The sequence below is a fragment of the Colobus angolensis genome, unplaced genomic scaffold, assembly GCF_000951035.1.
Source record: "Colobus angolensis palliatus isolate OR3802 unplaced genomic scaffold, Cang.pa_1.0 Scaffold181, whole genome shotgun sequence".
Classification (NCBI taxonomy): Eukaryota; Metazoa; Chordata; class Mammalia; order Primates; family Cercopithecidae; genus Colobus; species Colobus angolensis.
Window position 1 is genome coordinate 3,141,809 of NW_012114944.1, and position 23,367 is coordinate 3,165,175.

Genomic DNA, 23,367 nt, shown 5'->3' on the forward strand with positions numbered 1-23,367 from the left:
GGGAGGGAGGGAACAGAGAGGTCCCTTGTACTCTATGGAGTTTAGGTGAGAACTGTAGTTTTGTATCACAGCAAGGATAGTTACATTGATACAGTCAAGATACAAAATATTTCCATCACAGGGATCGCTCATATTCCCCTTTTGTAGTTAAACTCACTTGTCTCTTCCTCCTGCCTCCTTAATCCCAGGCAACCACTAACCTGTTTTCCATTTTAATATTTTGTCATTTAAAGAATGTTATATATATGATGTTATCTAAATGAAAATCATATGCTATGTAACCATTTTGGACTGGCTTTTTTTTTTTCCACTTGGCATAATTCTATGGAGATTCATCCAGGTTGTTGTGTGTACCAATAGTTTGCTCTTTTTCACTGGTGAGTAGTATTCCACGGTGTGGATGTACCATGGTTTGTTTGACCACTCACCTGTTGAACGACGTCTGGGTTGTTTCCAGGTTTGTCTGTTACATATAAAGGTGCTATAAACATTCATGTACAGATTTTATGTAAACATATGTTTTAATTTCTCTGGGATAAATACCCAGGAGTCCAACTGCATTTTAAGAAACTCAACTCTTGTGCACAGTGTGCCATTTTCTAGACCCACCAGTAGTTTATGAGTAAGCCAGTTTCTCTACATTCTCACCAACATTTGGTGTTGTCGCTAATTTTTATTTTAGAGATTTTGTTAGGTATGTAGTGATATCTCATTGTGATTTTGATTTGCATTTCTGTGATAGGTCATGATGTTGAACATCGTGTCGTGATTATCCGCAATATGGACATCCTCTTCAGTGAATGTCTCTTCATATCTTTTCCCCATTTTCTAATTTTTTTCTTTTACTGTGAAATTTTTTCTAATTGACATGTACTTCACACACCACACGATTCATCCTTTTAAAAGGTACAATTCAGTGGGTTTTGATGTATTCACAAGGTTCTGCAACCATCAGCACTATCTAATTCTAGAAAATTTTTATCACTCAAAAAAGAAACTCTATACCCATTAGCTCTCATTCTGCTTTTATCCCCTCCCCCAGCCCCTGGCAACCACTAACCTCCTTTCCATCACTATGGATTTGCCTCATCTAGACATTTCATACCAATGGAATCATACAATATATGGCCTTTGTGTCTGCCTTCTTTCATTTAGCACAATGTTTTCCAGGGTCATTCATGTTGTATAATAGCACATATCAGAACTTTATTCCCTTTCTGGCTGAGTAATACTCCACTGTAAGGATCTACCATGTTGTGTGTATCCATTCATCAGATGGTGGACATTTGGGTTGTTTCTTCTTTCGGCTATTCTGAATAATGCTGTTATGAGCATTCATGAATAAGTTTTCATGTGGACTTATGCTTTTATTTTCCACCCAGGAGTGGAATTGCTGGGCCATATGGTAGCTCTATGTTTAACTTTTTGAGGAACTGCCAAACTGTCTTTCAAAGCAGTGACACCATTTTATATTCCCACCAGCAACGTATAAGGGTGCCACTTTCTCCACATTCTTGTCAACACTTGTTACTGTCTGTCTTTTCTATTACAGTCATCTTAGTGTGTGTGAAGTAGAATCTCATTGTGGTTTGATTTGCATTTTTTGAATTATTGATGGTGAGCACTTTTTCATACATTTATTTGCCATTTTTATCTTCTTTACAGAAATGTCTATTCAAATCCTTTGCCCATTTATAAATTATTTGTGTTTTTACTGTTGAGTTCTAATAGTTCTTTATATATTCATATTTAAATCCTGTATCTACCAGATATGTTTACAAATGTCAATACAAAATATTTTTCCCGTTCTTTGAGTTGTCTTTTCACTTTCTTGTGTCCTCTGAAGCACAAAAGTTTTAAATTTTGATGAAGCATAACATCTATTTTTTCTTTTGTTGTTTGTGCTTTAGGAGTCGCATCTAAAAAACCATTGCCAAGGTCACAAAAAACTTACACCTATGTTTTCATCATAGTTTCATAGTTTTAGCACTTACATTTAGGTCTTTGATCTATTTTGAGTTAATTTTTATGTATTGTTTGTAGTGTCTAAATTCGTTCTTTCACATGTGGATATCTAGTTGTCTCATCACCATTTCTTGAGAAGATAATTTTTCCCCATTGAATTGTCTTGATGTTCTTTTTGAAAAGAAATTGTCTGTAGATGTGTGGGTTTATTTCTGGACTCTCAATTCTATTCCATTCATCTATATATCTACCTTATGCCAGTACCACAAAGTCTTAATTACTGTAGCTTGGTAGCAATTTTGAAATCAGGATATGTGAGTTCTTCAACTTTGTCCCTCTTTTCCAAGATTGTTTTGGCTATTCTGGGTTCCTTTCATTTTCATTTGAATTTTAGGATCAGCTTGTCTATTTCTGAGAAAAAAAAAAAAAAGGCACCTGGAGTTTTGATAAGGATGGTATTGACTCTTTTAATCAATTTGGTAATATTGCAATATTAACAATATTAAGTCTTCTGATCCATGAAGACTTAAGATCCATAGGATGTTTTTATATTTATTTAAGTCTTCTTTAATGTATTTCAGTGTTGTTTTATAGTTTTCAATATACAAGTTTTTACTTATATATACAGTCATATATATACTTCTTTTGTTAGATTTATTTCTAACAAAAGAAGTTAGAATTAGTATTTTATTCTTTATGGCCATGCACAGTGGCTCATGCCTGTAATCCCAGAACTTTGGCTGAGGCAGGTGGATCACCCAAGGTCAGGAGTTTGAAAGCAGCCTGGCCAACATGGCAAAAACCCGTCTCTACTAAAAATACAAAAATTAGCCAGGTATGGTGGTGCGTGCCTGTAATCCCAGGTACTCAAGAGGCTGAGGCAGGAGAATTGCTTGAACCCAGGAGGCAGAGGTTGTGGTGAGCCAAGATCGCACCACTGCACTCCAGCCTAAACAACAAGAGTGAGACTCTGTCTCAAAAAAAAAAAAAAAAAGAATTAATATTTGTTATGTTATTATAAACTGAATTATTCTCTCAGGTTCATTTTCAGATTGCTTATTGCTAGTGTATAGAAATACAACTGATTTTTGTGTATTGATCTTCTATTCTGTAATTTTGCCAAATTCACTAATTTTTTTTTTTTTTTTTTTGAGACAGAGTCGCATTCTGTCACCAGGCTAGAGTGCAGTGGTGAGATCTCGGCTCACTGCAATCTCTGCCTCCCAGGTTCTCCTGCCTCAGCCTCCCGAGTAGCTGGGACTACAGGTGTGCACCACCACGTCCAGCTAATTTTTGTATTTTTATTTTTTTTAGTAGAGACGGGGTTTCACCATGTTGGCCAGGATGGTCTTGACCTCTTGACCTCGTGATTCACCCACCTCGGCCTCCCAAAGTGCTGGGATTACAGGCATGAGCCACTGCGCCCAGCCTGAACTCACTAATTTTGTGTAGGAGTGTGTGTGTATTCCTTAGAATTTTCTATATACATTATATTATCTGCAAATACAGATAGTTTTACTTTTTCCTTTGTAGTCTGGAAGCATTTTATTTATTTTTCTTGCTTAATTATCCTGTCTAGACCCCCCAGTAAAATGTTGGTGAAAGCAAGCATCCTTATCTTGTTCCTGATCTTGGGGGAAAAACTTTCAGTCTTTAACCATTAAGTATGATGTTAGCTGTCTGTCTTTTACAACCTGTTTAAGATTATATTTATGTTTTATTATTTTATTATATATGGTAATAGAAAATCTAAACAATAAGATATAAAGGAGAAAACAAAAACTTTCTCCCCAAATCCCACCATTATCAATATACTTCAAAGTTTTTTCTCTGCATTATGTATATATGTGGAAAATATAGATAACCTTACATACAAATCATCTATTTTGTGACCAGGGTTTTTTTTTTTTTTCCATTCGATATTGGTTCATGGCCGTCTTTCCATGCTCATGGTCAAAGATTTGCACCATCATTTTAGAGCTGCCCACATTCTATTTTGTAAGGTTGCAGTATCATTTATGTGAGCAACTCTCTTGATGAATTCTTTTTCTTTCAATTTTTATTTATTTATTATTGTTTTCTGGAGACAGAGTCTCACTCTGTCTCTTGGGGTGGAGTACAGTGGCACAATCTTGGCTCACTGCAACCTCCACCTCCCAGGTTCAAGCGATTCTCCTGCCTCAGCCTCCCGAGTAGCTGGGACTACAGGTACCCGCTACCATACCCGGCTAATTTTTTTTGTATTTTTAGTAGAGATGGGGTTTCACCATATTGCCCAGGGTGGTCTCGAACTCCTCAGCTGAGGCAATCTGCCTGCCTTGGCCTCCCAAAGTGCTAAGATAATAGACATGAGCCACTGGGCCTGGCCTCTTAATGAATTATTTCCCTTTTCCTCCCACTATTATAACTGAGACTGTGATGAACATCCTCATCATATCCTTCCCAACACTATCGGATCGTTCTGATTTTTTTTCTTTGTATCTTTGTCAGATGCTCACTATAGATTTGGGGGCAGGGAACTATTAATAATATGATCAGAATTGGGCTTTAGAAAGCTAACTTTGGCATTGTCAACTTACTATGTGATCTCTCTGGGCCTCACTTTTTTCATTTATGATTTGAAGAGACTAAATTACTGTTTATCAAACTTGGGTGCATATTGAAATCTCCTGGGAAGTTTTTAAAAACACAGCCATCAGAGTCCCACTGCCCAGAGATTCTGATTCAGATAGTATGGGGTGTACCCTAGACAGCAGGATTTTAAAAGTCTCCTTAGGACTAGATGATTGAAGGTCCTCCTTCAAATATTCTTCTGTCGTGGAGCTCTTACTTGGGCACCTGCTCAGAGAGAGGCTGCTGTAAAGCAGTGAAAAGATCTGTTCTTGGCATCCAGCAGACCTGAATGTGAATCCCAGCTCATTTGCTCCTGGCTGTGTGACCTTTCAACCTCTCTAAACTTCCATTTCCCTACCTTGGAGAGGAGGCCAAAATCCCCTCCCACTACTCAAGAGTTTCCGCAGGTAAACGTGGTTTAGGCACCGTACATGTGGAATGAGTGGTGATTATTGTGTTTTGTTTTGTTTGTTTTGTTTTGTTTTGTTGACCAAAGAGCCAGCCCCTGGGCAACAAAGTGGAAATGGAGATCGTGAGCATGCTGGAAAAAAACGCAACGCTTCTCAAATTCGGCTACCACTTTACCCAGCAGGGACCCCGGCTTCGGGCATCCAACGCAATGATGAACAACAATGACCTTGGTGAGTAGAAATATACTCCCTGCCCTGCCCACAGACCTGTTATTCCCGCCACCTGTGCTGGGGATGTCAAGGAAAATTCTGTAGATGCCTCTCTGAGTGTTCTTGAGCCTTGATATTCACATTGATCACGTCTTCTTTGTTTTCTGTGTTTGTACCTCATCTCCACCCCGGACTATGAGCTCCTTGACTTTAGGAGCTAAGGCTGAGTCCTCTCCTCCTCAAAGCACAGCTCAGCACAGGCTGGGCCCAGAGCACACATAAGTGTGTTCGCAGAAGGAACTGAAATTTGGGAAGGCACAAGGCTCCCTGGGAGTATTTCCTCTTCTGAATACCCTTCTCTGAACTCATGGCGTCCTCTCCAGGTCACACAGTCTAGATTTAGCCCCAAATCCCAAAACTACCTTCCAACAGGACTACCAAAATCCTGAGCCTAGGAGACTTCACATTGATTTTAAGGTAAAAGTTAAAAACATCAACTTCATAGTAAAGTAAAAGTAGGGTATATTAATTTAATCTCAATTAAAGGCATAGTTTTTCTTCTAAAAGGAAAAATAATTATGAAGGAGACATCAGGAAATTTTTAAAAAGAAAAAAATTTAAGAAAATGAAAGTATCACAATATTTTTTGATGATGAACACTTATCATATACCTATATGAACAAATAGGCATATAAGTCAACTGAATGAAAAGTTTGAGCAATCATGATCTTACTTGCAGATGCCAGTTGTTCACAAGCTCTGTGTAGTTATCGCTTATGTATATTCCTATTGGCTGCCAAAAAAGAATTTGATATAACATTCAACAAAGGGAGCGTGACTGACAAGGCTATAGGAAAACAAGAGGGGAAAAAACCAAGAAAAGCAGTAGGTCTGTATCATTAACATGAATGATGATTATATTCAGCCCTGAGTTTCCTAGAACCAAGGCAGGAGGAAGCCAAACCAAGTTACAGTATTCTTATCACAGAAGAGAAGGAAGCATAATGAGTTTAAACAATAACAAAAAAAGCTTCTTTCTGGGACTAAATTGTGAAATAAACTTGTGTTTTAAAGGACAGCGTCTTCAGTGAGTTTTTCATCAGGTTCAAACCTGCTCTACACAATGGTTTCCAACCCTTAATAAAACGCAAAGAGCTTAATACGAACGTTCCACTCAAAGTATGTCACTTCCTGGTGATTTATCTGAGGCCAGGTCACTACCTGGAAGCCCTCGAAGAATGGAGATGAGTGTGGAGGGGTGTATGCTCGAGGCAGGTGTGCACAGACCCCACCTGCACAGATAACCACAGGACTACACACATTCACACACACACTTTAGATTGAGTTATTAAATTCCACAAACATATACCAAAGTTCTATAGGTTCCTGCTTGTAAGGATGTCACAGCCCAGGAGCTATTCATTCATTGCTCACTCCAAATGCCACTATTTTCTAGAGCCTCAGGTTTAGAGAAACTCATTTTAAAAAATGTCCACATAGTCTTGGTTTATCAGAAGTGTCCTTAAAATAAGAACGAACACAAATAAGAATCATAATTATTATATTGTACCACAGATGTCATAGCTAAACTGAATTGTTGGAGAAGGCCAGCAATGAAGCCTCTGTTGGTCCAGGTGTGATCTGGCTGCAGTACCAGCATGGAGAAGCCTTGAGTTTCTACTCTATGTGCAATAATCTCATATTTGTTTCCCTCTCAGTTAAGTTTCTTCTGTGCCCCTTGGCTCCTATCTCTGGGCTAACCCAGTTTTTGTCCTCCAATGGCATGATGGTCTGGAGGTCTTGTTTCTGGGGACAGAGGCTCTAGATGAGCAGAGGTCACAGGTGCTGCAGGGGGATACCAGAATCATCTGGGAGTTGGACAAAATGGCCTTTGAAAACTCCCAGTCCTGTGAATCTGAGAGTCCAAAATTCAGGCCTGACTCCCATCACCAAGAACTTTCAGAGGCCATTGTAAGAATGTAGAATGGTAGAGCCAGGAGGACTTAGAGCTTATCCCTCCAGCTCCCTTAGAAAGAAACTGGAGCCTGGAGTGGGGGTAGGGGTCTAGGCAGCGGCTCAGTCAGGTCACACCAGCTGTTAGTGACAGTAAGTATTTTCTGGGCAACTTTTGTGTGCCTAGGACCGTGCTAGGTGATAATCAGAGGTAGCAGAAAGGCTACCTCTGACTGAAGAAGCTTTATAACCTTTTAGGGGGAAGAAAAATACTCAAAGGCATGACTAAAAATTCAAGAATGCCTACAAATTCTATCTAAACAAAGTGAGGAAATGATTTATGGAGACAGAGGCCAGTCAGGCAAAGCATCCTGGTTGGGGATGGGGCTTTAGCCAGCCTTGAAAGGAAGAGATAGGTTGATGGAGGAGGTCAAGAGGCATCCCTCTGGGGGTTCTAGAAGTATTATGAAGTAGTGCTGGGGGTACAAAGGAGAGACAGAAGGATCTAAAAGAACTGGAGGAACTGTTACAAGGAGTAAGAGCTAGAAGGAAAAATAGGAGTTCACAAAGAAGGACGGGAAGAGCATTCCCAGCAGAGGGAACAGCATGAGCAAAGGCAGGACAACTGAAAGTATATGGGATGTTCACAAGGAATGGGACTGGGTAGGTGTGTGGGTGGCTGCAGCCCAAGGCCTTTAACGTCAAGCTCAGGGACCTGGTGATGGAAGCAAGTGGGAAGCAGAAACTGTGGCAGTTTCCTGGATGGTGATGCCAGGTGATAAAAGTGGGCCTCTGGGTTACCCCAGGGAACTGTGGGCAGCTGCTCCCTCGGGGTTTCCTACAGAAGGAATTAGAGATGAATCATCTCAGTGATTACAGGGAACAGAGTGCTACTTGGTGATGTAGGATCTCTAGCTTTAAAATGAAATTTGTGCCCATCTGCTAATTTTTCTAAGAGAAATGTTTGTTTATGGCAGTGCATCAGCTTCCTCCTGACTTTACAACAGATTATTTGCATCCTACATTAATGCCACAATGAAGTAGACAGACTTCATGTTTTCCAACTGAATATTTGTATCGTAAAAGCCTCCTGCCAGCTCCTCCTTGGGAGTGAGGCTGTTAGCAGGCCTGGCAGCAGGGAGCACAGATTGGGAAGCGAGCAGGCCTCTCAGGCCTCCTGCTCACTCTCACCTGCCTCTGCTGGCCCTCTGCCCATGGCTGGGGCCTCTGCAGTACTTGGGCTCCTCCTTGAGGGACATTCAGTCCCCAAGGCTATGGGGACAGGGACTGGCTCTGCAGACAGGCTGTATGCCCAGGATGCATCCTGACCAGTGCGTTTTTGGTCCTCCTCACCCTGTGCACCAAGCTCTAACGAGAGTGTTCCGTGATTGCAGGGCGCCAGGGAGGAGCTAAGCTGTGGATCCCATCTGCGTTTTCCCACAGCAATACCTCAGATGACTGTTATCTCCACACTATTTACAGCAAAAAGCCAGGCCAAGCATGGTACTCAGGTCCTCTGTATCTGCCACTGCAGCTCTCTCTACTTAGAAAATCTGAATTGCAGCCTCTGAGTTGACAGTTGTCTGGGTTGGGCATCGTGTGGAGGGACAGTAACGTGTTTAAAAGCAGAAAACATCCCTTCCTGGGAAAGTCACCATTTTACAATATTCTCAGGGAAGACCTTTGCAGCAAGCAGCCCAGACATAGCACACTGCAAAGCAATTTCTAATAAAATGTATTGTCAATTGACAATTTGTAATTGTGTATATTTATGTGATACAAATTGCTGTTATGATTTATGAATACAATGTGGAAAAATTAAGTGAATTAGCATATCATCACCTCAAATACTTTTTTGTGGTGAGAACGTTTTTAGCAATTTTGAAATGTATAATATACTATTATTAGCTATATGCACCATGCTGTGTAATAGAGCTTTAAAAAACACCTTATTCCTCTTGTCCAACTGAGATTTTTGTATCCTGTGGCCATTATCTCCCCATTCCCCCGCCCACAGCTTTTGTAATGACAATTTTACTCCCTGCTTCTATGAGTTCGATTGTTTTAGATTCCACATACAATTTGTCTTTTGGTGCCTGGCTTATTTCACTTAGTATAATGTTCTCCAATTCCATTCATGTGGTTGCAAATGAAAAATTTTTTTTTTTTTTTTTTTTAAAGGAAAGGCTGAATCGTATTCCATTGTGCATATATCCCACAGTTTCTTTATCCATTCTTGTTGATAGACACTCAGGTTGATTCCTTATTTTGGGTATTGTGAATGATGCGGCAATCAACATGGAGTGAAACATCTTTTCAACTGATTTTAAATATTTTGGGGCCGGGTGCGGTGGCTCAAGCCTGTAATCCCAGCACTTTGGGAGGCTGAGACGGGCGGATCACGAGGTCAGGAGATCGAGACCATCCTGGCTAACACGGTGAAACCCCGTCTCTACTAAAAAAAATACAAAACTAGCCAGGCGAGGTGGCGGGCGCCTGTAGTCCCAGCTACTCGGGAGGCTGAGGCAGGAGAATGGCGTAAACCCGGGAGGCGGAGCTTGCAGTGAGCTGAGATCCGGCCACTGCACTCCAGCCCGGGCGACAGAGCAAGACTCCGTCTCAAAAAAAAAAAAAATATTTTGGGTAAATATCCAGAAGTGGGATTGCTGGATCCCAAATCAGTTTCATCATAGTCCCCCAACCTATTTCAGAAAAGGCAGCCAGGCACGGTGGCTCACACCTGTAATCCCAGCACTTTGGGAGGCTGAGGCAGGCAGATCACTTGAGGTCAGGAGCTCAAGCCCAGCCTGGCCAACATGGTGAAACACTGTCCCTACTAAAAATGCAAAAAAATTAGCCAGGCTTGGTGGCTGGCGCCTGTAATCTCAGCTCCTTGGGAGGCTGAGGCAGGAGAATCGCTTGAACCCGGGAGGCGGAGGTTGCAGTGAACTGAGACCACACCATTGCACTTCAGCCTGGGCAACAAGAACAAAACTCCATCTAAAAAAAAAAAAAGGCAAGAAAAAAAGAAAAGGCTATTCCTTTCCTCACAGCCACCCAAGCCAGAAATCTGGGCCTGTTCCTAAATGTTGCTTCCATCCCAGTCAGCCAGTCACCTCCTTGCCAGTCCCAGTGTCCTGCCGCATGTTGAGCCCTCATCACACTCATCTCCTCCAACGTCCTCAGGCCCCCAGCTCCTCCAGGGAAGGCACCCCTGGCACTCATCTCAAGTCTCCTTCCAAAGCTTGTGTCGTCACCCCTCCACTTAGAACCGTCACTGGGCTCCCATTGCTCTCAGTCAGCCCCTTGAAATGACTCTCAAGTCTCTTAATAATAGCTGACTCTTTCATGGCACTTACTGCGTGTCAGAGACTGTTCTGAACACTTGCCATCTCATTAGCTCATGTAGTCCTCCCCACAACCAGGTGAGACAGGTGCTATTGTTATCCACACTTTACAAGGAAACAGAAGTCTAGAGAAGTAGGCAATTAACGTTACCCACAATCCGTGGGCAGGACCAGGATTTGAACTGGCAATCTGGCTCCAGTGCCTGGGCGCCCCACATTGGGAGATGGTCCCATCAGGACGTCATCTATTGACATCCTCAAGAAGCCATCCCTTTGCCATGTTACTACCATTCCAGGTAGCCTGAGTGCCCCCAAATGACCAAGGAAAAACTTACCCTTAGAAAGTCGTTACTTCCAATGCCCCCAACCTTCCTATCCTCTACCTTTTTGTTGTTTAAAATTCAGTTGACCTGTTAGCTGCCATCCTGGGAAGGTCTGACCACTTCCTTCTTTATGCCTCTCATACCTCAGAGATCTGCCAGGGCATCTCTAATACTTCATATTTATCCAACAGTAGTTCTCAAATATTGTATATCTTGGTCCCTGTTATGCTGTGTCTTTACTTCTGATTCTTGTGCTTGGCACACAGCACTCAGTACATGCTGCTGAATATTTAAATGAATAGAAAGTGCTTTCCAAAAACATGATGGAAATGTTCAAATTTGGCAAGAAGTGGCAGAGGAGTTCAAGCAGCAGATGGAGGTTGGTCCGGACGACTGGAGAACCCTTCTAGCTTTCACAATAAAAGGAGTCTCTGGCTCTTGCAATAAGCAGTGAGGAGTTTTTAAAAGAAAGTAAAGAGCAGACAGAATTTAAGGAGGATACTGGGAGACCCAGCTTTTACTCCCAGTTTTGTGACTTATTCGTAACTTGGAATGAGTTACCTCCCTCTCTTGGTCTCAACTTCCTTCATCATCAAAAAGGGAAAAAAATAATACCCGAATAAATGGATGCCTTTCCCTTCTCTCCATCCAGTCCCTGAAAAAGCCAGTGCCAGGTGGCCGGGAGGGGTGGCTCAGGCCTGTAATCCCAGTGCTTTGGGAGGCTGAGGCGGTCAGATCACAAGGTCAGGAGATCAAGACCATCCTGGCCAACATGGTGAAACCCTGTCTCTACTAAAAATACAAAAAAATTAGCTGGGCGTGGCGATGCATACCTGTAGTCCCAGCTACTTGGGAGGCTGAGGCAGGAGAATTGCTTGAACTCAGGAGGCGGAGACTGCAGTGAGCCAAGATCGGGCCACTGCACTCCAGCCTGGTGACAAGAGTGAGACTACGTCTCAAAAAAAAAAGAGCCAGTGCCAGGGGAACCGGGAACCACGCACACAGATCTGACCCAGTGTACACAATGACGGCAAGTAATGGAAAAGAACGCCCGCATCAGGCCCTGGAGTCCTTTCTGTGCCCTCAACCATAGGCCAGGAACTTGGATTTCAGTCCTGGCTCTGCTGCCAGCTTTCAGGGACTAGGGCTTTTCTTCTGCAGAGAGAAGGAGCTAATCCTCCCTGTGAGAATCAGATGAGAAATGGATATGGAAACCCTACCCACACAAGGCTCAAATCTACTGAGGGAGGCACTGGACCGAGGCTCAAGATGAGTCAAAAGCCTTGGTTCTAGCCAGGCGCGGTGGCTCACGCCTGTAATCACAGCACTTTGAGAGGCTGAGGTGGGGGGGATCACTTGAGGTCAGGAGTTCAAGACCAGCCTGGCCAACATGGTGAAATTCCATCTCTACTAAAATCACAAAAATTAGCCGTATGCGGTGGCGGGCACCTGTAATACCAGCTACTTACGAGGCTGAGGCAGGAGAATTGCTTGAACCTGGGAGGCGAGGTTGCAGTGAGCCAAGATTGTGCCAATGCACTCCAGTCTGGGTGAGTGAAACGCCATCTCCAAAAAAAAAAAAAGGCTTGGTTACTAGCTTTATTGCTTTAAGAAAGAAATATACCCTCTCTGCCATACTTTCCTTATCCATAAAATGGGAATGGTAACAAACATTCCAGCAGCGTTGGAGGGGCTCCAATGAGGCAATGAGGATGGCCCTGCTGGGCATGCCTGCACAGCTACCATGGAGATGCTTAAAAGTCTGGCTCATGTAAACTCTGTGGTCATGCTGAGCAAACCTCTTGTGCTCTTTGGGTTTTGGTTTTTGTCCCCACACATCCACCCCTAAGAAGTTGGACATTCTGATCATCTCAGGAACTGGGCTGGCCTCACCGCCCGTGTGGGTCTGCTTTGTATGGCCAGTGTCATGCACAAGCTGATTCGGTTTTTGTTGCAGCTCGTATTCATCGATCTGGTGGCTGCAGGTCTACCGCCTCAGCTTGGGAACCTGAAGACATCTAAGTATAGACAGACTTTCTTTCCCTCCACAATAGCTTCCTGTCTCTGCCACACCAGCAGGCCTCTCGACTGCCACCTACTGGCTCTACAGACTTCTTTGACCTTTCTCTTGTGGCTGATGGAGCTTGCTGCTTGGTCTTCATCTGCAGACACTACAATTAATTTCAAAACACTCTCCCTTATTACGACAAAAGAGCCCCCCCTGCCCCTCCCCGCATCCTCATCATCCTCTAAGCTAACGTCTCCAGCCTGCAACCTCCTGGCTAGTGCTTTCCTCTTTATGGCATTTAACTACTTTGTCACTTGAACAGTGTTGAGCTTAACTGTCTTGCCCCTGGGGAAAATGGCAAGGTTGAACATAAGGGGATACAGATACTGCAGGGTAATCGTTGGGGTGGAAACTCTCATTGACATAGGCAGGAGGTAGGCCAGGAGCTCTCAGACATAGCTGGGGGAAATGTTTCCACCTGGTTAAGACCCTAATCTCATTAAGACGACTAAACTTTTAACTCTTATCTGAACTGGAGTAAAGATCTTCAACTGGGGCTTCTGTAAGCAAAGAAAATAGCTGAGTTATAAACTGGGACTGTGTGGTCAGCCATTTAGCAGATTACCTGTGAATGAATCCCCACTACCACAGACCCTCATCAATGAACACTGACAAACTGGAGGGCTGTTGTACAAATCACATATACTGTCCTTTCAGAACAACAGACGTCAGACTCTGTTAACTAATTAGTGCGAGGCTTTACAGTGCTTTCTCAGAGCAACAGTGGTGGTCCCTGGTCTACAGGGAAAAGTGCCTTATGTCTTATCTCCATTCCTTTCCAGTGAGGAAGAGGAGGCTTGCGGACCTGACTGGGCCCATCATTCCCAAGTGCCGGAGTGGTGTCTAGTGTGTGGCGGTGGAGACCATGCCTTTGAACTGGACGTGTTCTATTGATGACTTGTACTCTAAAGGGGAAACCAGAAGGCAAAATGCCGGCAGCACGAAACCCTTTTGTGGTTCAGTTCTTTATGCACTAAGGTTTTAGGCTGACTAGTGGTTGTAGTTGAAAATTTTATAAAATATCGTTAATGTGAAGTTTTTCTTTAGTCACAGAAGTTGAGTCTGGTTATTATTTAAAAACTAGAAGTCCCCAAACCAGCAGATCTTACTGAAGATGATGTTCCAGAAGCAGCAACTTAGCCCCAGGAGCCCAGTTTCAATGGCCTTGCTGTGTGGTGTTTCAAGTGCACTTAAAATGTGTGACAGAAACAGCACACTCTTCCACATGCTTTTGAAGTATTATAAAACACTTTATTACAAATTTGTCTTAGCTATTAGCAAATAAAACAGATTATCATTCTTTATTAACCCTCCTTGGAATTTTAAAAACCTCAAGATTAAAGTTGCCAAATTGATTACTGGATCAAGAACACAATTTTCCCCTCAGGACAGACAGACAAACTGAAGCCACAGAACTCTGCCAAGAATCACAGAACATGAGATTCCTTTTGCTGGATATGCAGAAATGATAGGGAAAAAAACCAATGGTGAAATTTCAAGTTTTGAAAACCAACTTTTCATTACCAATCCCAGGCAACAAACATGTCCCAGAGTGTTCTTTAAACGTTTGGGATTTATGTACGATTGAATACTGGAGTTAGAAAGAACTTCTGCCTTATTGAATGCCAACCTTATGATGGATATGAACATCTATGACCAAATACTTGAAAACACCTTTCTATATTGCACAGTGGGCAAATGGCTTACGTGAGGTAAGACACTAGAGGGATAAATTTCCAGTCCAACATGGCTATGGTATTTAGCAATGGCCCAGCTTAGAGACTTCAGCTACTGATCTCATCACTTATTAGACAAATCGCTGCTGATCTTGCACCTGTATACTAAGCCTCTGCAGAACAACAGTGAAGAAAATCCAGATATCAAGGAATTAGGAAATCCTAGCCAAACCACCCTAAGATGATTACACTGAAGCGTAATACTAGTATTGCTGCCAGATCTGTTTCTAACAGCATGTGCGTCTCTTGGGATCCAGCAAAAGTGTTAAGCCACAATGCCCTTGTGCCTTTTAATATACCACAGTGCCAGTTAAACTAGTATTTTTGTTTGTTGCTTTCGGGAGTTATTTTCACTAGTGAGTTCAGCAAATCTCATAATAAAGGACAAGGTCAAGAACTCCAGAGCACTGAGCAGAGAGGTTGGTAATGAAAAGGTGAAGGCCTGCACACTGAACTGTAAGGCAGTAGGCCGTACAGGGTAACTGGAGGTGGGGCCAGGGCCTCAGCACTATGGAAGAGTGTCCACTGAGGCTGCACATGGCCCAGGAGTGGCACCATGTTGCAGGGACAATCATCCCCACTTGGCTTCTCCTTAAAACACAATTGCAGCTACATTCTGCATCGCTGAAAACTGCAATATAATATTAAATCTGTTGGTCTATGTATGGCTGCGTATGTGTTTCTTGGGACCTGTGTGACAGGGACATGTGCCTGGCACACTGGCCAGAAGACTGGGCAGCCACCATGGCAGTGCTGGATGACCTCAGTAAGAATGTGTCATGTATTCCAGGTGCTGATCTAAAAACTGTGGCTCAAATGTCACCGAGCTTATATGAAGCTCTGAGAGAACATTTAAAAGCTAAGAGAGTAAGTGTGAGGGAAAGCAGAGCTATTAGAGGAAACCTCTCATAGAAACCAAACCAACAGAAAATGAAGAAGGCCACATCTTTAAGGCCACCTCTGCCTCTATCAGATGAGTTGCTGGTCTAGACCAGAGACTGGCAAACTTTTCAGTAAAAGGCCAGACAGTAAATATTTCAGATTTTGCAGGCCACATCATGTCTGTTGCAACTATTCAATTCCGCCGTAGATCATGTGTAAAGGCATGGGTGTGGCTGTTCCACTAAACTGTAGTTGACCCTTGAACAATATGGGTTTGAACTGCATGGCTGCACTTATATATGGATTTTTTTCAACCATGCAGGTTGAAAATACAGTACTGGCAGGAGGCGAAACCTGTGTACATGGAGGGCTGATTTATCACATATGTGGGTTCTGTAGAGCCCACTGTGGCACTTCAGTATACGCGGGTTTTTGTATACTCAGGCGTTCTGGAACTATCCTCCATGTATACCAAAGGATGGTTATTTCTACAAAAGCAGGAGGTAAGCCCAATGCACAGCTTGCAGATTCCCCTCAGGCGAGAGACAGAGATTAAGGGTAGATGGCAGATGACCTTAGTGGCTTGTTTTAGGAGGCCACTCCCAGGGCCACAGCTTTCACATGTTTGCCACCAGGGTAGAAGGTCTGCTGACAAGGACAATGACAATGACTACTAACAGCCCCAGCTGCATGGCAAAGAAAGGGGATGCTGTGGCCACCAGGCTCAGGCTCTATCCCTCAGCAGCTTTGGGATTCCACGCAGCTCACCTTTTTCCTGTGCTCTAGCATCATCCAAATCAGAATGTCTCAGGTAAGTGCTAGACAACGCGACTCCTCCCCTCCTGCTGTGAAGTGTAGACGGCTGCCATACTGGCAGTGGCCAGCACTGAAGTATCCCGATTTCTCTGTTTCTGCAGCGTCGCCATGCTTTCTCTGTATGGTCACCCCAAACCTACTTTTACCGAGGGCCTGGGAAAATGCCAAAGGTGCTGCTCACGCAAGCACTGGCCCATCCTCAGCAGCATCAGGCCCTGGCTCTGGGCTCACAGGCCGTTGCACGTGCCACGAAAGTTCCCTAGGTATGCGCAGCCGTCTGGCTGTGCACTCGCATTCCTCTTTAAAGCTGTCTTGCATAGGGCCTGAAGCTTTCCTGCTCCCCTTGTCTTGACATGTGACACAACAGGCTGTGAATCCTTGTCCTTGACAGGCAGCGCAGGTCAAAACGAGCTGGCGGCACTGGAGAGTGGAGCAGAGTTTATACTGGTCCCACTGGGCTCCACAGTATGAACACTCTGGGGAGGAAGGAAAACCATCATTATAAACACATGTGTTCACACACATGTGGACAGGCATTGCTCCCTCTGCTGACTAGAATCTCAAAGATCTGTGGAACCCGGGGAAGGTTTAGTAAGTCTTCTGTCTTCCAGCAATAAACAACTAACCACCACTCCCACCACCCAGCTTATTTTTTTTGGGGGGTGACTTCTGGGAACTGTCTGCTTCCAGTATTTACTTTTTTTTCCTTTTTCCCATCTAGAGAACAGGTGGTAACTAGATGGTAATGAAAGTTTCTCTCTCTCACCAGCTATTCCAAAGCTGGCCAACCACCTCCCAACCCCCTTGTTAAGTGGCCTTCTCCCCTTTGATCATTCCCTTTTCCAGTGGGGACAACACACCTAAATACAGGCAATAACCCACCTACAGTGAGCATCTGCAGTCCACACCCCTCTCCCCGAGGCCTGCGTCTCTCCTGCTGTTGCTAGGACACTTGACCATCTGATTCCTAAAACTCACACCATCTTCTTTCTCCACCTGTTTTTCCCTGATGACCTCCTGTTACCACTGATAACATCATTCTTCCTCACTTTTCCTTACCTTGCTTATCTAAGCTACCTCTGAGCCGTCTCTCTCTCCTTCATACTCACGCAGGTACCCATCGAGTTCTGCCAATATAACCTCTATAAAATCAAATCTACTCTTTCTACTTGTTGAGAATTTACACTCCATCTAGCTCCAAAACAGATCAGAAGTAGTGATCAATAAGAGATAACTCAAAACCACTAAAATGAAAATAAGACCAAGAAAGTAAGGGAGAGGACAATCAAACTCAAATCTTACTCAAATGTGCATGCCACCTGTGTCCACAGAAAGGTAGGAGTTCCTACAGTCATGTGTGCTATGGATTTACCTGGTAGTCTGGTGAAGCCTATAGATCCTGGCCTAGAAAAACTTTTTTGAGACAGGGTCTTGCTGTTTCACCCAGGCTGGAGTACAGTGGCGTGATTTAAACTCACTGCAACCTCAACCTCCTGGGCTCAAGCAATCCTCCTGCCTCAACCTCCTGAGTATCTGGTACACACCACCATGCTCAGCTAATTTAAAAAGGTTTTTGTAGAGACATAGTGAGCTATGTTGCCCAGGCTGGTCTCAAACTCCAGGGCTCAAGCGATCCTCCCACCTTGGCCTCCGAAAGTGCTGGGATTACAGGCATGAGCCTCTGTGCCTGACCAAGAAAAACATTTTTAAATGCATAAACATGTAAGATCACAAAGGAAACCAACTATACAGAAATACAAAATATCAAAGTATTTTTCGAAGTCTGTGATATATAATAAGACGTGCCATTTATTAACACATTATATATCAACTCTTAGTGGTGGGCCTAATAACTATTTTCATTTTGAAGCAGTGATGAGTATAAATACTATTTTGAGGTATCTGAGGCAACTGAAACATGATATGAAAGTACTGTAAATCCTACTGAAGACAAAGTCACAGGTACATTAATACAACTGGTTTTGTTGCCTACATTCGTAACTGAAGGAAACACTTCATTTTAGTGAGGTGTTATTGAAAACAAAGATACAATTATTTTCCCATCCAAATTTGCAGAACCCCTGAAATTACACGTACCAGTTCCAGGTTAAGAGCCCTGAATTAGCCCAGTAGTCCAACTCTTGACAGGCAGACAGGCAGGCAGGCAGGGCAGGTGAGATGATCCCCATGTTAATAGGCTTGTCCAGCTAGGAATGGTGAAGCCAGAATCCCAACCCAGGCCTCCTGACTGCTGGGCTAGGGTTCTCTCAGCTGCAATGCTGGGAAAATGGTGGCACAATGTACTTATTTTCCCTGCTTATTCAGTGCTCAGTAATGAGCACTGGCCTGTCTTCCCTGTGTCATTTTTCTAGAATGGTGAACTGACAATGTGCTTCATTTCAGTTTGGGCTCGGAGCCCATGCTGACCCACCTGACACCACATCACTGTTGTAGGACAGAGCATAGCGTTCATCAAAAACAAACAACTTCCCTTTGTAAAAGCCATCAGGAAACTCTTCCAGGTACTTGTGGATGCCACCCTTGAGCTGGAACACCGCCTTGCACACTCCCTAGGTGTGGAAAAACAACAGGAAATCTGAAGAGCCAGCAGAGAGACCTGTTAAGATGCTCCACGGAGAGCGGCGCATGGCGAGGAGCGCTGACATGGAGGACTCATGGCCGCTGCTATTAGTTAGGGGCTCCTGGCTCCCACTGCGGTACGCTAAGGAATTGCTGACCAAGGGGTCAAGGCACCAACTGGCTAGATCTTGCCTCCTAGGGGGATGGGTGATGACAGTAGGCAGGGCCTTCACCCTCTAGATCCTGGGAAGCCCAACTATTTTTGCTGCCCCCTAAATATAGGAAGACACCTGTTGGGACATGTAATGTTACTGAATTTGCTCTTCTCAGGATCAAGCAAAAGGATTAGAAAAAGGGAGATGTTAACTAATCTCTCCCTTTTACATTTGATGAGTCTCTAAGACTGTTAAGTGTTTTTCATATCTTGAGATTAAAGATCCTCAGATTCTGTACTTATGAACTCCATGCTACAGCCATACGAGGGGTGAAGGCATGCTTTGGCTGCCTGGGGGTGGGGAGTACTGCGGGCAGCGGATAGCTCCACATATGCTGCTGGTGGAGCCGTCTCCTTCACCACCATGCACACAGTGCCCCGGGGTGGTGGCTCACCTTGGCTTTGAGGTAGGCTGAACCCCGCTCACAGCGGATGCCCCCGGTGCAGTACATCAGCACTCTCTTCTCTCTGAAAAGTTCTAGGTTTTTGTCAACGTAGCTAGGGAAGTAACTGAATTTCCTGATGTCTGGGGCTAAGCAGCCTTGGAATCGTCCCTGTAACATAGGAGCAACAAAAGGAAAATTATCACAAAAACATACCTGGTAGGAACAAAGGTTCTTTTTGTACCCAACAAACCCTACCTTAGCAAAGAAGCCCCTGCCAGTTGCTAGTCTCATCCCCACTCTGACCTTTCAACTTCAAGATCTGAACTTGAAACCGAGGCTGGTGGGCTCTGGGTCACCTTCCCAGGGTACTTAGGGGAAATGGAGAGGCTGCCGAAAGGCAACTTTGCAAGATCCTTGATACATGTCAAAGGCAGGCTCATGGGAGTCACTAAGTATATTATGTGCCTAGATGTCTTTAATTCATATTTTCTTAGACTCTCTCACCAGATTCTGAGTTTTAGGACTTGGGTTTTCTCTGAAGCTGCTAGTACTGGCAGGAGATCCATGTGGCCACAGGTGGGCACATACAAGATCCCCTTGGGAAATATACCATACTTTGGGAATGGGGAGATCTACCAATTTAGAGAACTCAATTCCGGCTTTTACTTACTATTTTGCTTTCATAGAAGTTTCTGCAATCAAGAAGGATAGTATCACTTTGTTCTTGATTTGCCTGAGATAAAAACTTTTCTACTTCTTTATGAAATTCACTTGGGGATAAATGGATTCCTAAAATCAAACCAAAAAAATTATGTTAAAACAAAGAAAAAAACCCCAAAAACCCAAAACCCAATCACAACTCACCCAACCTGACTTACATGTTGCTTTGTTTCTTTCCACCCTAACCTCTTCCCTTCATAATTACAACTGTCTGAAAAGAACACTACTTGATGATTATGATGAAATAATTTAGTAATTCCAGTAATTCCAGGTATCCTCAATTTCCCTCCTCCTAAAATGAAGGTGATGGAGACCTGGTAGTTTAGAAATAACTAGTCAAAGAATTTTGCATCCTCTTAATTGGCCTAATCCTAGTGATAAAAACCAGGCAACTGGGATCTAAATTGCCATGTGAATTTGATGGTCCATTGTATGGTCACTAGTAGGTCAGGAAATGGCCACTGCTCTATTGTCACTGTACATGGAGGAGCTGGGCATGTATGTGGCTGACTACAGGCTTTGTAAACTGTTCTATATCAAGGTCGAACCCACGTTGAAGGCTAAGAACCCTGGCAGAGGCAGGTGTGAGCAAAAAGTTATGGAATAAATTTGGAATAGATACATTTTTAATGCAAAGGGGCAAGAAGAATGTGTCTAAGTGTGTGTGCATAAGTAAAAGAGAAAAGGGCAAGACGGGTGGACAACAGAAATGACGTATGAGAAAGAAAGTAAAGTAGAGAAAAAGACAAGAAAGCTAGAAGATGGATAAGTATTAAAATACAAAGGGAAGCCTGGGGAACATAGCGAGACTCTGTCTCTACAAAAAAAATCGAAAAAAATCAGCTGGCCATGGTAGTGTGTGCCTATAGTCTCAGCCACTTTGGAGGCTGAGGCAGGAGGATCCCTTGAGCCCAAGAGATCGAGGCCTCAGTGAGCTATGATCACACCACTGTACTCCAGCCTGGGCAATAGAGCAAGACCCTGTCTCAAAAAATATATATACAAAGGGACTAATGGGAGAGAACCTCAGTCTCCTGGGGCTCTTTGCCTTGTAACTCTCTAGGGCAGAAATATTTCCCTGTCTTTGCGGGTCCAGACATCTCAGTAGATTGTGAGGAACTTTTGGTGAATCTGCATTATGAGGTAGCCATGCCTCATGGGCACGGTCTCTGGTGACTCAGTTACCCACCATTCATGATAAAGCTTTACAGTACCAAAGGAGCCTCATTCCCCTCAGAGAAGAACCCCAACAACCAACGAAACTGCTCCACACCAAGGAGAGATGAGGGCCCACAGCCAGGCCAAGGAATCTGGATTGCTACCTGCCTTACAGTTGTAGAGAGAATGTAGTAAGGCCAGATTCTATATAAGGTATTGTCACATAATTACATGGATACAGAAAGAATGAGGGGAAAAGGGAGATTCAAACATGGGACGTAGGCCAGACATGGTGGCTCATACCTGTAATCCTAATGCTTTGGGAGGCTGAGGCGGGCAGATCCCCTGAGGTCAGGAGTTCAAGACCAGCCTAGCTAACATGGTGAAACCCCGTCTCTATTAAAAATACAAAAATTAGCCAGGTGTGGTGGCATATGCCTGTAGTTCCTAGCTACTCAGTAGGCTGAGGCAGGAGAACTACATGAAACTAGGAGGCAGAGGTTGCAGTGAGCATTCCAGCCTGGGTGTCAGAGTGAGACTCCATCTCAAAAAAAGGCCAGGCATGGGCGAGGTGGCTCTTGCCTATAATCCCAGCACTTTGGGAAGCTAAAGCAGGCGAATCACTTGAGGTCAGGAGTTGGAGATCAAACTGGCCAACATGGTGAAACTCTATTAAAAATACAAAAAAAAATTAGCTGGGCGTGGTGGCACATGCCTGTAGTCCCAGCTACTCGGGAGGCTGAGGCAAGAGAATCACTTGAACCTGGGAGGCAGAGGATGCAGTGAGCTAAGATTGTGCCACTGCACCCCAGCCTGGGCAACAAAGTGAGACTCCATCTCAAACAAACAAACATGGGACGAAAAGCATGGAAATCTGCTAAGACTCCTCTACCTGCAGGGAGCCGTAGGAAACGAAACCTGTTCCCTGCTTAGGCTATGATTGCAGTTGCTCTACTGGCCCTGAGAAGGACTGTTGGGACAGTGACCAGCATGGATGTGTTTAAAAGAGGCCCCTTGGCCGGGCGCGGTGGCTCAAGCCTGTAATCCCAGCACTTTGGGAGGCCGAGACGGGCGGATCATGAGGTCAGGAGATCGAGACCATCCTGGCTAACACGGTGAAACCCTGTCTCTACTAAAAATACAAAAAACTAGTTGGGCGAGGTGGCGGGCGCCTGTAGTCCCAGCTACTCCGGAGGCTGAGGCAGGAGAATGGCGTCAACCCGGGAGGCGGAGCTTGCAGTGAGCTGAGATCCAGCCACCGCACTCCAGCCCGAGTGACAGAGCAAGACTCTGCCTCAAAAAAAAAAAAAAAAAAAAGGTCCCTTTACCAGGTGTGGTGGCTCATACCTGTAATCCCAGCACTTTGTGAGGCTGAGGCGGGTGGACCACCGGAGTCAGGAATTCCAGACCAGCCTGGCCAGTGTGGCGACACCCCGTCTCTACTAAAAACACAAAAAGTAGCCGGGTGTGGTGGTGTGCACTTGTAATCTCAGCTACTTGGGAAGCTGAGGCAGGAGAACTGCTTGAACCCGGGGGGGAAAAAGGTTACAGTGAGCTGAAATAATGCCACTGCACTCCAGCCTGGGCAACACAGCAAGACTGCCTCAAGAAAAAAAAAAAGAGGTCCCTTTAAATAACTTCCTTCAAGTGAAAACACGACAGCACTGCCTAGAGCCCACTCTCTGCCTGCAATGTCCTGCAGTGCCTAGGAAAAGTTGTAGTCACATTGCCTCCTGCTAAGATGGGAACAGTAAGCAGACAACAGCTCTTTCTGGCCCTCATCTCCCCATGCATGAGTCTCTTTCCCAGATGCCTGTATCCATTTCCCCCTGGCTTCACTCTCAGACTTCTTTCAAATCTTTACATATTAAAAATGAACATCATGGAGTCAACCAGACCTTTGTGCTTCCTGATCAAAGAAGACAATAGTGCTTATGTAGTCTTGGTGGCGGGAGAAAAAGAAATCAAATCGGAATCTCATCAAGT

The 23,367-nt window shown here is 44.1% G+C and overlaps 2 protein-coding genes across 2 annotated transcripts in view; one reads left to right on the forward strand and one right to left on the reverse strand.

Annotated features, from left to right (window-relative positions):
• TMOD1 (tropomodulin 1) overlaps nucleotides 1–14,197 on the forward strand; it is a 91,954-nt gene extending 77,757 nt beyond the window's left edge. The window contains exons 9-10 of the mRNA XM_011939473.1: nucleotides 5,075–5,219; nucleotides 13,672–14,197. Coding sequence (XP_011794863.1) covers nucleotides 5,075–5,219; nucleotides 13,672–13,736 — 210 coding nt within the window. The 3' untranslated portion in view covers nucleotides 13,737–14,197. The remainder of the gene's footprint in view (nucleotides 1–5,074; nucleotides 5,220–13,671) is intronic.
• TSTD2 (thiosulfate sulfurtransferase (rhodanese)-like domain containing 2) overlaps nucleotides 14,119–23,367 on the reverse strand; it is a 33,950-nt gene continuing 24,701 nt past the window's right edge. Inside the window, exons 7-10 of the mRNA XM_011939472.1 lie at nucleotides 20,174–20,292; nucleotides 19,513–19,671; nucleotides 18,755–18,893; nucleotides 14,119–16,799 (exon numbers count right to left, since the gene is read on the reverse strand). Of these exons, the coding sequence (XP_011794862.1) occupies nucleotides 16,501–16,799; nucleotides 18,755–18,893; nucleotides 19,513–19,671; nucleotides 20,174–20,292 (716 nt within the window). The 3' untranslated portion in view covers nucleotides 14,119–16,500. The remainder of the gene's footprint in view (nucleotides 16,800–18,754; nucleotides 18,894–19,512; nucleotides 19,672–20,173; nucleotides 20,293–23,367) is intronic.